General features: G+C 45.4%; 1 protein-coding gene across 4 annotated transcripts in view; it reads left to right on the top strand.

Moving 5' to 3' along the window:
• The first annotated feature begins 1321 nt into the window (after positions 1–1321).
• Positions 1322–11960, top strand: part of DPF2 (double PHD fingers 2) — a 29094-nt gene continuing 18455 nt past the window's right edge. The window contains exons 1-5 of one of the 4 annotated variants that reach the window (XM_028709014.2): positions 1322–1516; positions 5709–5869; positions 6676–6783; positions 8919–9082; positions 11268–11360. In XM_028709014.2, coding sequence (XP_028564847.1) covers positions 1485–1516; positions 5709–5869; positions 6676–6783; positions 8919–9082; positions 11268–11360 — 558 coding nt within the window. In that variant the 5' untranslated portion in view covers positions 1322–1484. Of the gene's footprint in view, positions 1517–3741; positions 3880–3983; positions 4003–5708; positions 5870–6675; positions 6784–8918; positions 9083–11267; positions 11361–11960 lie in introns of those variants that run through there. The other 3 variants (XM_028709015.2, XM_028709016.2, XM_028709017.2) reach the window with 3 other exon arrangements.

Here is an 11960-nt window from a genome sequence, read left to right as displayed (position 1 = left end):
GATTATGCACTTTGTTTCCTTTCTGAGTGCTTAGGCCTTTCCTTTAGTGGGCAGATAAACAATATTAAACAATATTATTTATTAAATTATTATTATTATTGTTATTATTGTTGTTGTTGTTGTTGTTGTTATTATTATTATTATTATTATTATTATTATTATTATTATTATTATTTAGTTGCTCATTACACGAAAGGGATTGTATCCTTTTGAAATTAAGGGGCATGACTAACTGAAATCCCTTGACTGCTGTGGATCTACTCCAAGTATGACTAACATTGAATACAACCCAAGATGTCCCAGAGACTTGCAACATATTTAACAGCAGAAGTATATGTAAAAATGCATCATAATAAAATCACATTTACACAAAAACACATGCCGTTCATAAAAACTGCGACCCCCAATAACAGCAGCAAAAAGCGTCTGTTTTCATCCTAGTCATTCCAAAGCCTGGGAAAACGGTTAACATTCCAAAATATCAAGACAATTTACAGCTATCTAAAATACACTCATTAAAATCAATGCAGTAAAACGGGGGTAGCCAACATGGTGCCCCCACATATTGATGGACAACAGCTCCCACCACCCCTGACCACCATCCATGGTTGCTGGGGTTGCTGGGACGTGTAGTCCAAAAGTATATGGAGGGCACCATGTTGGCTATCCCTGAAGTAAACTAATAATGCAACTAAACATGCAACAATGGGTACTAATGGGCCTGTTTTGCAGACTGAAATATTATTAAATAAATACCTTATTAATAAAGGAATCCTGGTCAACATGTCTCTCTCTCTCTTTTAAAATATTATTAACAAGCGTTAATGCACCAACACAAAATTTTAACAAATTGACCCTTATACCAAGGTGGGGTTTATTGTTTTTGTTTGTTGCTATGTTATGTATTTATGAGTTTATGTATTTTAAATATATCACGCTGTAATCCTCTGATGAAAGGCAGTAAAGAAATTTTATAAATACGAGATGAACAAACCATTAAATGTACTTGTACAGATTAATATCTGGCCCAAGACAGCCACTATCTTGCATTTTAGTCGAATTGCTTATTTTAGTTCCCTCGTCAACCAACATGGTTTTCCCGCCAAATCTTTCCAGATTCACGCATGCGTCCTCGGCTGCTGACTCTTTGACCGCGAAATTTATTTCCCCTATGAGGGAGGATTTTCCCGTTGCGCCTGCGCAATATAGATAAATAGTCACCGTGAGTGGCGTCACTAGCAAGTCTTTCTTGTCTTCTCTACGCGTGCGCCTTCATGATATTTGACAGCAGGGCCGGCGGGAAGAGCGTGGGAGGATTCAGGGTTTTTTTTAATTACGCATGCGCCAAAGATGGTGGTAGCGGAGCGCATGCGCCATGCCGTGGAACTGAGTGAGATGCTTATGGAAGTCGCCCTGGTGAGCTCGAACGGCCGGTGGTGCATGCGCACTTAAGTACTCCGCGGCCCCAGGCGGCAGAGGGGAAGATGGCGGCGGTGGTACAGAATGTGGTGAAGCTGTGAGTGCAACTCTCGTTCTCCCCCCCATTCCCCTCCCCTGTTTGGTTCTAATGGTACAGCCCGAATCTCCGAGAAATGCTCGCAGGAGGGTCGTAGGAGAGACCATTCTGTTATCGGGGTGGACTTGGGGGCGGAATAGGAGGCGAGGGGGCAGCTGTTGGCTCTTTTTATTGTTCAGGGCTGAAGTTTTTATAAATAAAAAATTAAACTCCCTTTCTGTGGGTGGAGGCTGGATGAGGAGAGGGGAGAGTGCCTTCGTCTCAGAGTTTTAAAAGTGGATGGAAAAGAGGACACCTCGCCTTGAAATATCCCAAATTTTGGGGTGGGGGTTTGGAATGAGAAAAATAAAAGGCTGCTCAAAAAATAAAAAGGAGAGGGAGGCGAAGTAGAGCCCCCACGGGGGAGGAGAAAGGAGCAGGACGACCCCCCCCCCACTTTCCATAAAGTCCCAAAAGAAAATGGGGAATGATGAGGAAAATGGTCCTTCTACCTCATGCCCCCCCGTGGAGCTCTGAAAGAGGCCGGGAGAAAGACAGCCTCCTTCCCTTGAAACAGTAATCGTGAAAGATAAACGGGGTGTGGGGAAAAGGGGGAAATACCCATTCAGGAAAACAGATACAGTTTGTGTCTTGCGGGGGGGGGGCGCGGGGGGATACACCAGGTGGTCCCTCAAAAAAGTGTGTGGGTGGAGGTGGAGTGGATTTTTAAGAGGAGTGTGTGTCAAGAGAGACTATCTCATACCCTTAAAAAAAAGTCTTTAAAATGGAGTGAGGGGAAAGTAGGAAAAAATCACTCTTGAAAAGTAGGATTCCAGTCATGGGGGTAAGAATGAGTTCCTCCCCGCTTTCTATCAGAATCCAGAATAAAATTGAGACAGGGGAGTGAAATGGATTTAAGATGAGAACATAATATATAGATCTACCACCCACTCAGTTCAGATCTCCAGAAATAAAATGTGATGGGGGCACAGTTAAAACACAACACAGCCACCTTCTCTTCCTCTTCTTTATATGGGAGATGAAGGGCGGCAAGAGATTCTGGCTAGCAAAGAGGTAGGGTGGCTAGAGAAGCTAGGGCAGGGATGGGCAACCTGTGATCCTGATGGACTACGACTCCCATCATCCCTGACCATGCTTGGCTGGGGCTGATGTGTCCAATAACATATGGAGGGCAAAAGGTACATCGTCCTTGTGCTAGAGAAAAACAGATTCGTCGCAATGTCAGGGGCAAGTTCCAGGGGTTGGAATAACAAGTGAAGAGATGAAAGTTGCTTGCCCAGTAGGAGGATAGGCTGGAGTGAAGAGCACAAAGACCCACCTTCTTGCAGGAGTTTAAAAGAAGTTTTCAGGTAGGGGAGAGAATGATTTGAATTCCTGCTCCAAAGAGGCAGGATGGAAAGAGGAACCATGACCCATAACGGTCAGGACTGCTAATGGGAGGTGGGCAGAAGTTCAAATCGATGGGTCATTGCACCATTGCTCTCGAATGGAGAAAAAGTGATGGGCCTGCTTTCCACATAAGAAAAGCTAAGCTTCTGAGCTGGTGTAGAATTTTAAGATGGCAACTTTGGCTATACAGCACGCGGCTGGTATTGGAAATCAAGAAGTAATGGATGTAGGGTGGACCCAGGTTCCAGGTGTGGTGCCCTCTGGATGTTGCTCTGGACTCCAGCTCTCATCAGCCCCAGCCAGCATAGCCAATGGTCAGGGATGGTAGGAATTGTCCCCAGAGGGGAACCATGTTGGCAACCCCTGGCATACGGTATGTTGGTACCTGAAGGTTCTGTATGATACATTCTTGCAATTATGTTGTTGTTGGCATCCATCTATCTTGAGAGACAAAGGAGTGCGCCTCTGAGAGTAAAGTCAGACTGCTGCATTGGTAGCACCAAAGTTACCTCTCACGGCGCTAGCCTGGGCAGTGTGTATGGAGGTCCTGGGCTGCCCAGATGACAACCCTCCCCTCCTCCTTGGCCTCGCTGATGGTGGTCCAAAGGAAAGCAGAGCAATTTGTTTAGCACCAGCTTGGCTGCAGGAGCTGCTGGAAGGAGGCATAGAAAGTGCCCTCCAACAGTCTTAGGGACTCCACTGTGGATTTGTGTAGGGTTTACTCCTTGGCCTTTTCTTCTTCTGAATATATCCTGCAAGGCAGTGGAGGTTTTGGATCAGAGTTTTCCTTTTCCTAGGTGGGCTACCTTTCCAGGTTGATGAGCCCCAACTGCTCCTCGCTTACCTCTACAGCTCCTGCAGAAACCACCTTCTTGACCACTGGGCCCACTATTGGTCTTGTTGACTCAATCTGCCAGAGCCTGTCTTCACATGCAGGGGATGTTCCCATCGGCTACCCTCACATAGTTCAGCTGGTCAGTCGAAGCTGTTTCCCGGGTTGTGGCAATTTTCTGTCCTGATTTGCATCCTCTAAATTTCACATAGCTGCTTCAACTGATGATAGAGCGCCAAGAGGATTATAAAACATTGTAAACAAGGTGGACTTGCAATTTAATTACCTAATTTTCTCTTTCATCCCTCTACTCCCCCCAACAAGCTTTTTTCCTCCGGCAGCAAAGATATTAAATTCTTTCCCCCCAAAGCAAGCTGATGCCCACCAGTTTCTATTCCCTTCCCTCAGCTACTTTATGTGGCGAGATTGAAACACTAAAATTACTGTAATTATAGGCTGCTCAATTAAGGAAACTTCATTGCTGCCACACCACAGATTTTTAAAGAACAAGAATATAAATGCAAGCGATGTATTTTCCCCCTCCCTTTCCGCTTCGCTCTGAGAACTCTCCATCTGAGTCTTCACTAATGGTATTATTGAATAGAATTGGGCATTTTCCTTCTTCTGTGATTGTAATAGATTGAAAATGAGATGTGGTAATATAAAAAGCTAGCTCTACAGATGCCTCTCTCTTTTGTTCCAAGAAGGGAAGCTTAAAACCAGCTTTGTAATCAGAATTTCGATCCTGACACCTTAAAATTAAAAGTACAGTGGTACCTCAGGTTACATACGCTTCAGGTTACATATGCTTCAGGTTACAGACTCCGCTAACCCAGAAATAGTACCTTGGGTTAAGAACTTTGCTTCAGGATGAGAACAGAAATTGTGCGGCGGCGGTGGGAGGCCCCATTAGCTAAAGTGGTGCTTCAGGTTAAGAACAGTTTCAGGTTAAGAACGGACCTCTGGAACAAATTAAGTTCTTAACCCGAGGTACCACTGTACTTTCTGCACCCCAGTTCAGCATTGTTGCAATTATTAGCTGTGGGAAGGTCCAGCTTCCTAGAGTTCTTTTTGTGTGATGTAGTCAATCAGTTGGTAGAGTATGAGACTCTTAATCTCAGGGTTGTGGGTCCAAGCCCCACCTTGGGCAAAAGATTCCTGCATTGCAAGGGGCTGGGCTAGATGACCCCTGGGGTCGCTTCCAATTCTATAATTCTACAGTTCTGTGAACCTAGACTCTTGGTGAACTATCTAGATGGGAAAGACTTCCTCTAATACAGGAGTAGGCAGAAGGTATAGTTGGATGCACTGGTAGATCGTGAGGTGATCTTCACTGGTAGGTCTTGAGGCAGGTGTTTCTGATGCCCAGTGATTTAGCAATAGCAATGCAAAAAGGTTTCCCCACGATTAGATTGAGGACATGAAGAAAGCTTGAGTGAAAACCATAACAACATAAAAATAGCTTGGATGCTGGATCACACTAAAGGCCCATCTAGTCCAGCATCGTGTTCTTACAGCAGCAAACCAGGTGCCTATGGGAAGCCTGCAAGCTGAGTATTCAGAGGTAGTCATCATGGTTGGTTACTGCTGATAGCCTTATATTCCATAAATTGGTCTAATTTTGTAAAGTCATCCGTATTAGTGGCAGTCACTAGCTGCTGTGGGAGCAAATTCCATAGGTTAGCTAAGTGCTGTGCAAAGAAGTACTGTCTTGCGTCTGTCTTGAGTCTTCCCACATTCAGCTTCATTGGAAAACAGTGTTTTTACTTATGTTTCTCTCATCAGTTTTGTCCTCTTTTAAATTCGCCCAGCAAATTTATGGGCTGAGCATATGTTCAAGAGGCACCTTGCTCCTTATTTGCAAATGGCTGGTTTGTGCATCCTGAGGTCCTTTAAGAACAAAGTGGATTTATCAAGCCTGAAGTTGGCACACCCATGTTCTAACGCATGCTTGCTTTTGCCTCCCACCAGCCTTGGCGAACAATATTATAAGGACGCGATGGAGCAGTGCCACAACTACAATGCCCGACTGTGTGCTGAGAGAAGTGTCCGATTGCCATTTCTGGACTCGCAGACTGGAGTGGCGCAGAGTAACTGCTACATCTGGATGGAGAAGCGGCACAGGGGGCCAGGTTGGATACACATAGGATGTTGTGAAAACTTGAAGTTTAGGGGCACTGTGGTTTTCTTATTTGGGCTGCAGTTTGTAACACTTTGGGGTCCGGCAGCAGATTTGCTTGTTTTTGATAAGGCACTGCACCTGTTCTTTGACAGCTCACCTGAGAAGTGGGTGGGTGAGGAGAGGTAGGTCTCTTCTTTTTCCTTCATGGAAATATCTTTACTCATTTAAGGGAGCCTATCTGCATACACTGCATTTATTGTCCTTTATTTATTGGTCCATATCAACTGTGCAGATTAGTGGCAAACTAGGATGGACGTGGGTGGCGCTGTGGGTTAAACCACAGAGCCTAGCACTTGCCGATCAGAAGGTCGGCGGTTCGAATCCCCGCAACGGGGTGAGCTCCCGTTGCTCGGTCCCTGCTCCTGCCAACCTAGCAGTTCGAAAGCACGTCAAAGTACAAGTAGATAAAGAGGTACTGCTCCGGCGGGAAGATAAACGGTGTTTCCGTGCGCTGCTCTGGTTCACCAGAAGCGGCTTCGTCATGCTGGCCACATGACCTGGAAGCTGTACGCTGGCTTCTTTGGCCAATAAAGCAAGATGAGCGTCACAACCCCAGAGTCGTCCGCGACTGGACCTAATGGTCAGGGGTCCCTTTACCTTTACCTAGGATGGATTGTAAGGAGTGGCTGTGTTAATTCCTGAAGTGAGGGTTGTTGGGGAAGTACTCAAGGCTAGAGCTCTGAAAAGGCTGCATTGAACTGATAATCTTACTCTTTTTCTTCCTTTTCTGTCCTGGTTTGCTTTTTTTATTGGAAGGTTTGGCATCTGGCCAGCTCTATTCCTACCCGGCTCGGCGCTGGCGGAAAAAACGTCGTGCTCACCCTCCTGAGGATCCAAGGCTTTCCTTCCCTTCCATTAAACCAGGTACATATTTTCCTTTCTCTCTGAGCTGCTGCTGGGACTTCACTTGGGATCAAATTAGTTTTTCCTAGGGATTGGGGATGGGTTTGTACATCATAGCAAACTGTTTGGAGAGAACCTCTTCTGCCAGGGTGAGTTGCATCACCGACACAACTGTGCTTTCAGGAGCATCATTATCAGCATCTCTAACCTTCCAGGTAAATTCCTGTTTTGATTTTAGTAACCCTTGGAAGTCTTTGAGCCTTATATTATTCAAAGGCTACCCCTTTCCCCATTTATCCCATCACATCTCTAATGCAGGGGTGGCTAACGAGTGGCCCACCAGAACTTGTGGAACTAAACCTTTCATCAGTCCCAGTCAGCATGGCCAATGGCCACAGATGATGGAAGCTGTAGTTTAGTGACATCTGGAGGACCACAGGGTACCCACCACTGTTCTGTTACCACATGAGAACTTATTAAAGTCTTGATATGTCTTGATGAGCTGTTTTGGCTTGCATTCTGTTGTTGGACTCCAACATTTCTCAGCTGCATTCAGCATAGCCAATGGTCAGGGGTGATGGGAATTACAGTTCAGGAACACCTCAAGGGCCACAAGTTCCACATCCCAAATCAAGGCAAACCTTAAAGTTTTTTTAACGGGTCAGGAATAAGAATTGCAATTACACTCCTGACATGCTGACTTTTCATGAGATTCACACTTGGTAGCACATTTACATTGGATTTTAGGTTTCTCCTGGAATGCTCACATTTTGGCAAAACACAGGGGAAGAGGAATTTTTCCTAAGCTGGAAGGCAGAGCAATGAAGTCCCTCCAGCTTGGGAATTTTCCCCCTTCCCTTTCTTCTGCTGTGGCTGGTTCCACATCTGGAGGGCCACAGGTGATAACAGTTGTTTGTATTGGCTGTTAAGTTTTCTGCTTGGGCCAAGTATCTTGTAGTCAGGGACAGATGAAATAGGAGGGCCTTTACATGCATGAATCATGGTTTTTGTCTGGCCTTGCTGGCTGAGCCAGAAATTGTAGTTGCTGCTACCCCTGCCCACCCCACCAAAAGCTGGCCTGAGGTTGTTGGGGATGGGATGAGAGACTGAGCATTTGGCGGCCACTTTCCAAAAGTGCACTGAGTGCCTTTGAGCAGCAGAGCCCAATACTCCACACCCTGCCCCATCCTTTCCAATGCATATGTGCACAGTTCTGACTAGTCGGACCAGTGGGATCACTTGGTAACAACCTTCATACTATACCCTTTGTTCTTCATGAAAAAGACACACCAATCACGTAGCCTGAAGCAAGCCCGATTCTATGTGAGCCATCCACATAGTGAGTTGTGTCCTCTCATTTGCCTAAGGGGTGGTGGTAGCAGTGGCATGTGATTATATTGTTTGCTGTAGCATCCTCCCTTTTGATTTCTCTTTCAGTTTCAGGCCCTGCCTTCACCCAAATGTGTTCTTTCATCTCTCTGCCTTGTGCTTGTTATTCTTTCTCTTAGTTTCCTTAAAAAACCCCTCTGTATCCACTTTCTCCCTGCCATGCATAATTTTATATTTTTCTACCATGTTGCCTCTTACTCACCTTGTTGGTCAACTAAAGAGCCCGAAATGTTGCAACCTTTCCTCACGGGGAAGGTGTTTAAAAGGCTTTGTTCCGCAATGGGCTCTGCTTCCTTAACTGAGGTTCACAATCCCTCCTCCAGTGAGTTCTTTCCTTCCACCATGTATTGGAGCCTCCAGTCCTTCTCCTTTGGTGACGTGGGTGGCAGTTTTAGCAACGGCCAGCAGAGGCCCTTGGTTGGCTCTTGGTTTGGAGAATTCCCTACCTGGTGAGATTGAGAGTGTCTTGCTCCTTACTGACTTCCCGGAGAAATTTAAGTCATTCCTGTTTACCCAAACATTTGATGGCTGACAGATACTGACCATGGCAACCTTGAAATTAGTGACTGTGAGCATATGTGATTGCTTTAAAATGTTTTTAGATGTTTTAAAATTGTTTTAAAAGTTTTCTTCTTTTATTTTAAATAGTATAGTTTAAACATTTGGTGTTTAACACCCTGGGCTTCTCTGGGAGGAGGGGCAGGATACAAATTTAAGTACATAACCAAAAAATTACACAGCCAACCCTCTGGATGTTACTTCTGTAGACACTGAGCAGACCCTAAAGAAAGAGGGTTTGATCTCTCAGGATGGCAGCAGCCTGGAGGCCCTTTTGAGGACGGACTCTCTTGAGAAGCGCAGTCTGCCCGATCCTCGTACTGACGAAGACAGCCTCGGCGAGTTTCCTGTTGCCAATAGTCGCGCGCGGAAGGTAATGGCAGGCAGAGGGTAGCATTGACTCTGTTTCGAAAGGGGGCTCCATGGTAACATATGAATGGCTCCTCGCAGCTTCTTCCTACCTCTCTTCTGCTGTCCTTGCCTTTAACTACAGAATGGATAGAAATCTTGCACCATGGAGATCTAGTTTTTGTACCCACAAAAACAGAAGTTTGCTGCGTGAATAAATTGTTCAGATTTTTAACAAGTGCACAAACAGTTGCTGAAGTTTGAGCACTTAAATCCAGTTTACATCAGAATAAGGAGCTGTGTGGAGCTTTAGGCTCCTAGCCCATGACTTCTGGAAGTACTGCTGATCCCACCACCCCTTGCTGTTTCACCAGCTTCTCCCCTCAGACATAAGGGCTCAAAACCTGCTTCAAATGCAGAAGGGGGAGAGAGCTGAGAGCCTCTTTTTTGCGTCTGTGTAGTAGCTGAGGAGTGCACAGCCGTACCCCTGCTGCTAGTGTCCTTTCAGCTTGTCAGACTGCTTCTGTCTCAAAGATCCTCATTGCCAGAAAAATCATTTCATAGACCAGTGTTTTGTTCCACTGTGGTGCTAGGCATGCTTCTCTCAGCCCAGCCCAAGGTCTCTTCTGTTGTTCCCCTGCTCCAGTTTCTTCAGCTTTATTTGTTCCCAATTCCACCCTTTTACTACAAACTATTGGTTTGGATTGCAAGAGCTTCCTTTAAAAATTAAAAAAAAATTGAACCAGAGTGGAATTTAGTGTGAAATGAAAGCCAGTCTATTTTGCAAAAGCCATGCTGGGATGGGGGTGGGGGTGAAGCGAACAGGGAGGGAGGTGATGGTGCAATGACACTTTCTGGTTTTCATCAAGTTTTTTGGCTTGGTGAGATACTGAATGTCATAATACACACTGGCTGCTTCCCAGGATCAACTCTAATAGCCTAGTAAGGCAGCCGAAGACGGAATGCTGTAGCTTGTCTTCCAGCATCCAGGAAGACAGGATGTGTGTGTGAGAGAGCAATAGAGAAAAGAGAGAAAGAGCACTTACTGATTTTGAAATGTGGGCATGAAATGTGCTTTTTTGAGCCCATGCGTTTTCATAGAATCAAAGAACTGTAGAATTGGAAGGGAGCCCCAAGGATCATCTAGTCCAACCCCATGCAGTGCAGGAATCACAGCTAAAGAATCTCTGATAGAGAGGTAGGATATAAATGTAGCGACAAATAAAATTATATATGACGTGAAGAAAGCAGATATAGAAGACTTTCTCTTGTTAATACCATGACCCAGGGTCATCTGATAAAGCTGAAAGGTAGAATCGCAGAATTGTAGAGTTGGAAGGGACCCTGATGGATCATCTAGTCCAACCCCCTGCAGTGCAGGAGTATACAGAGGCTGCATACGGGGATCGAACCTGCAACCTTGGTGTTATCAGCTCCATGCTCTAACCAACTGGAAGATTCAGGACAGAGAGCAGGAAGTATTTCTTTACAGAAAGCCTATGAAATCTGCCTCTGCAAGATGCGTAGGTGGCCCTAAATGGATAGTTTAGGAGATTCAACAAATTACTAAAAGATGAGGCTGTCAGTAACTACTTGTCATGATGGCTGTATGTCTAGATGATGAAGGGAGAACCTGTGGCCCTACAGCTGTTGTTGGACTACAGCTCCCATAATCCTTCTTGTTCGAGGCTCATCTGAGTTGTAGTTCAGTGACATTTGAAGGACCACAGGTTTTCAGTCACTGGTTAGGCTCAGAGGCACCATGCCTCTTGAGTATCATGTGCTGGGGAACAACAGTAAGAGTCCATGCCCAGCTTCTCAGTTCCTCATAGGTATCTGGTTGAAACAATGTGCTGGACTACATAGGGCACAGGTGAACCTTTGGCCCTCCAGATGTTGCTGAAATATAACTCGTGGGGATGATGAGAGCTGTAGTTCAGCAACATCTGGAGGGCCAGAGGTTCCCCACATCTGGGAATAGGCTTTTGCTCTGATCCAACAGGGCTTCTCTTATGTCCTTAAGACAGTTTTTAATGTTACCTGAAAGCTCTGCAGTGAAAATGAAACTATTAGGTGGTCATTGCCATTGGTCTAACTAGAATGCATTTGAGGGGGTGCTTCTTAGCTAGACTTCCAAGTCTTCTGTCCGCCCCCCTTGTCCTTTTGAACCTCTTTGTTTTCTCTGCAGTAGTCTTGCTTCTCTGTTCTAGCGGATCCTGGAACCTGACGATTTCTTGGATGATCTAGATGATGAGGACTATGAAGAAGACACGCCAAAACGCCGAGGCAAAGGCAAGGCCAAGGTACAGCTCACATATTGGGGCTCAGTAATGCTTGCTCAGTCTTGAGTCAGTGTGCGCTTTGAGTCTGCATGGAGTGGAAAGGAGCACTGGGGCTCTATGGCAGTGGCAGGCAAGATAATTCTATGGATGTCCCAAAATATGTTGGGTGCTGGAAAGGAATGAACACTCTATGCTTGTAGAGACTAGTGAGAATGGGATGGGGAAAACATGTGGTCTTCCAGATGTCTTTGTACTACAATATCCATCATCATCCTTTCTGTGGCTGATGGGAACCGAAGTCCAGCAACATCTGGAAGGCCAAGCTTCTCCATCCCTGTCCAAGTATTTCTCAGTCTGCCTTTCTGTGGTTTTAAAAACCTTGTTGTCCCTGGGAAAGACATTCATGGACACACTCTCCTGCCCCCATGCCCCAAGGCTAAAAGGGTGAAATTGATATAACACCATAAACACGTGGTAATTGTAAGTACTAAAGGAAAGGGACGATTTATCCTTGCGGGGGAAGGGGGGATTCTGGGGCTATAATTGCTTGGCATGATATTAGTTGTCATATGAATAATAATGAAATGGAAGAAGAAATTTGAAAAAAAATCATTCAAAGCA

This window comes from Podarcis muralis, chromosome 16, assembly GCF_964188315.1.
Source record: "Podarcis muralis chromosome 16, rPodMur119.hap1.1, whole genome shotgun sequence".
Lineage (NCBI taxonomy): Eukaryota > Metazoa > Chordata > Lepidosauria > Squamata > Lacertidae > Podarcis > Podarcis muralis.
The sequence above is the reverse complement of the archived record's forward strand: the minus strand, read 5'-3'. Positions and strand labels throughout refer to the sequence as shown.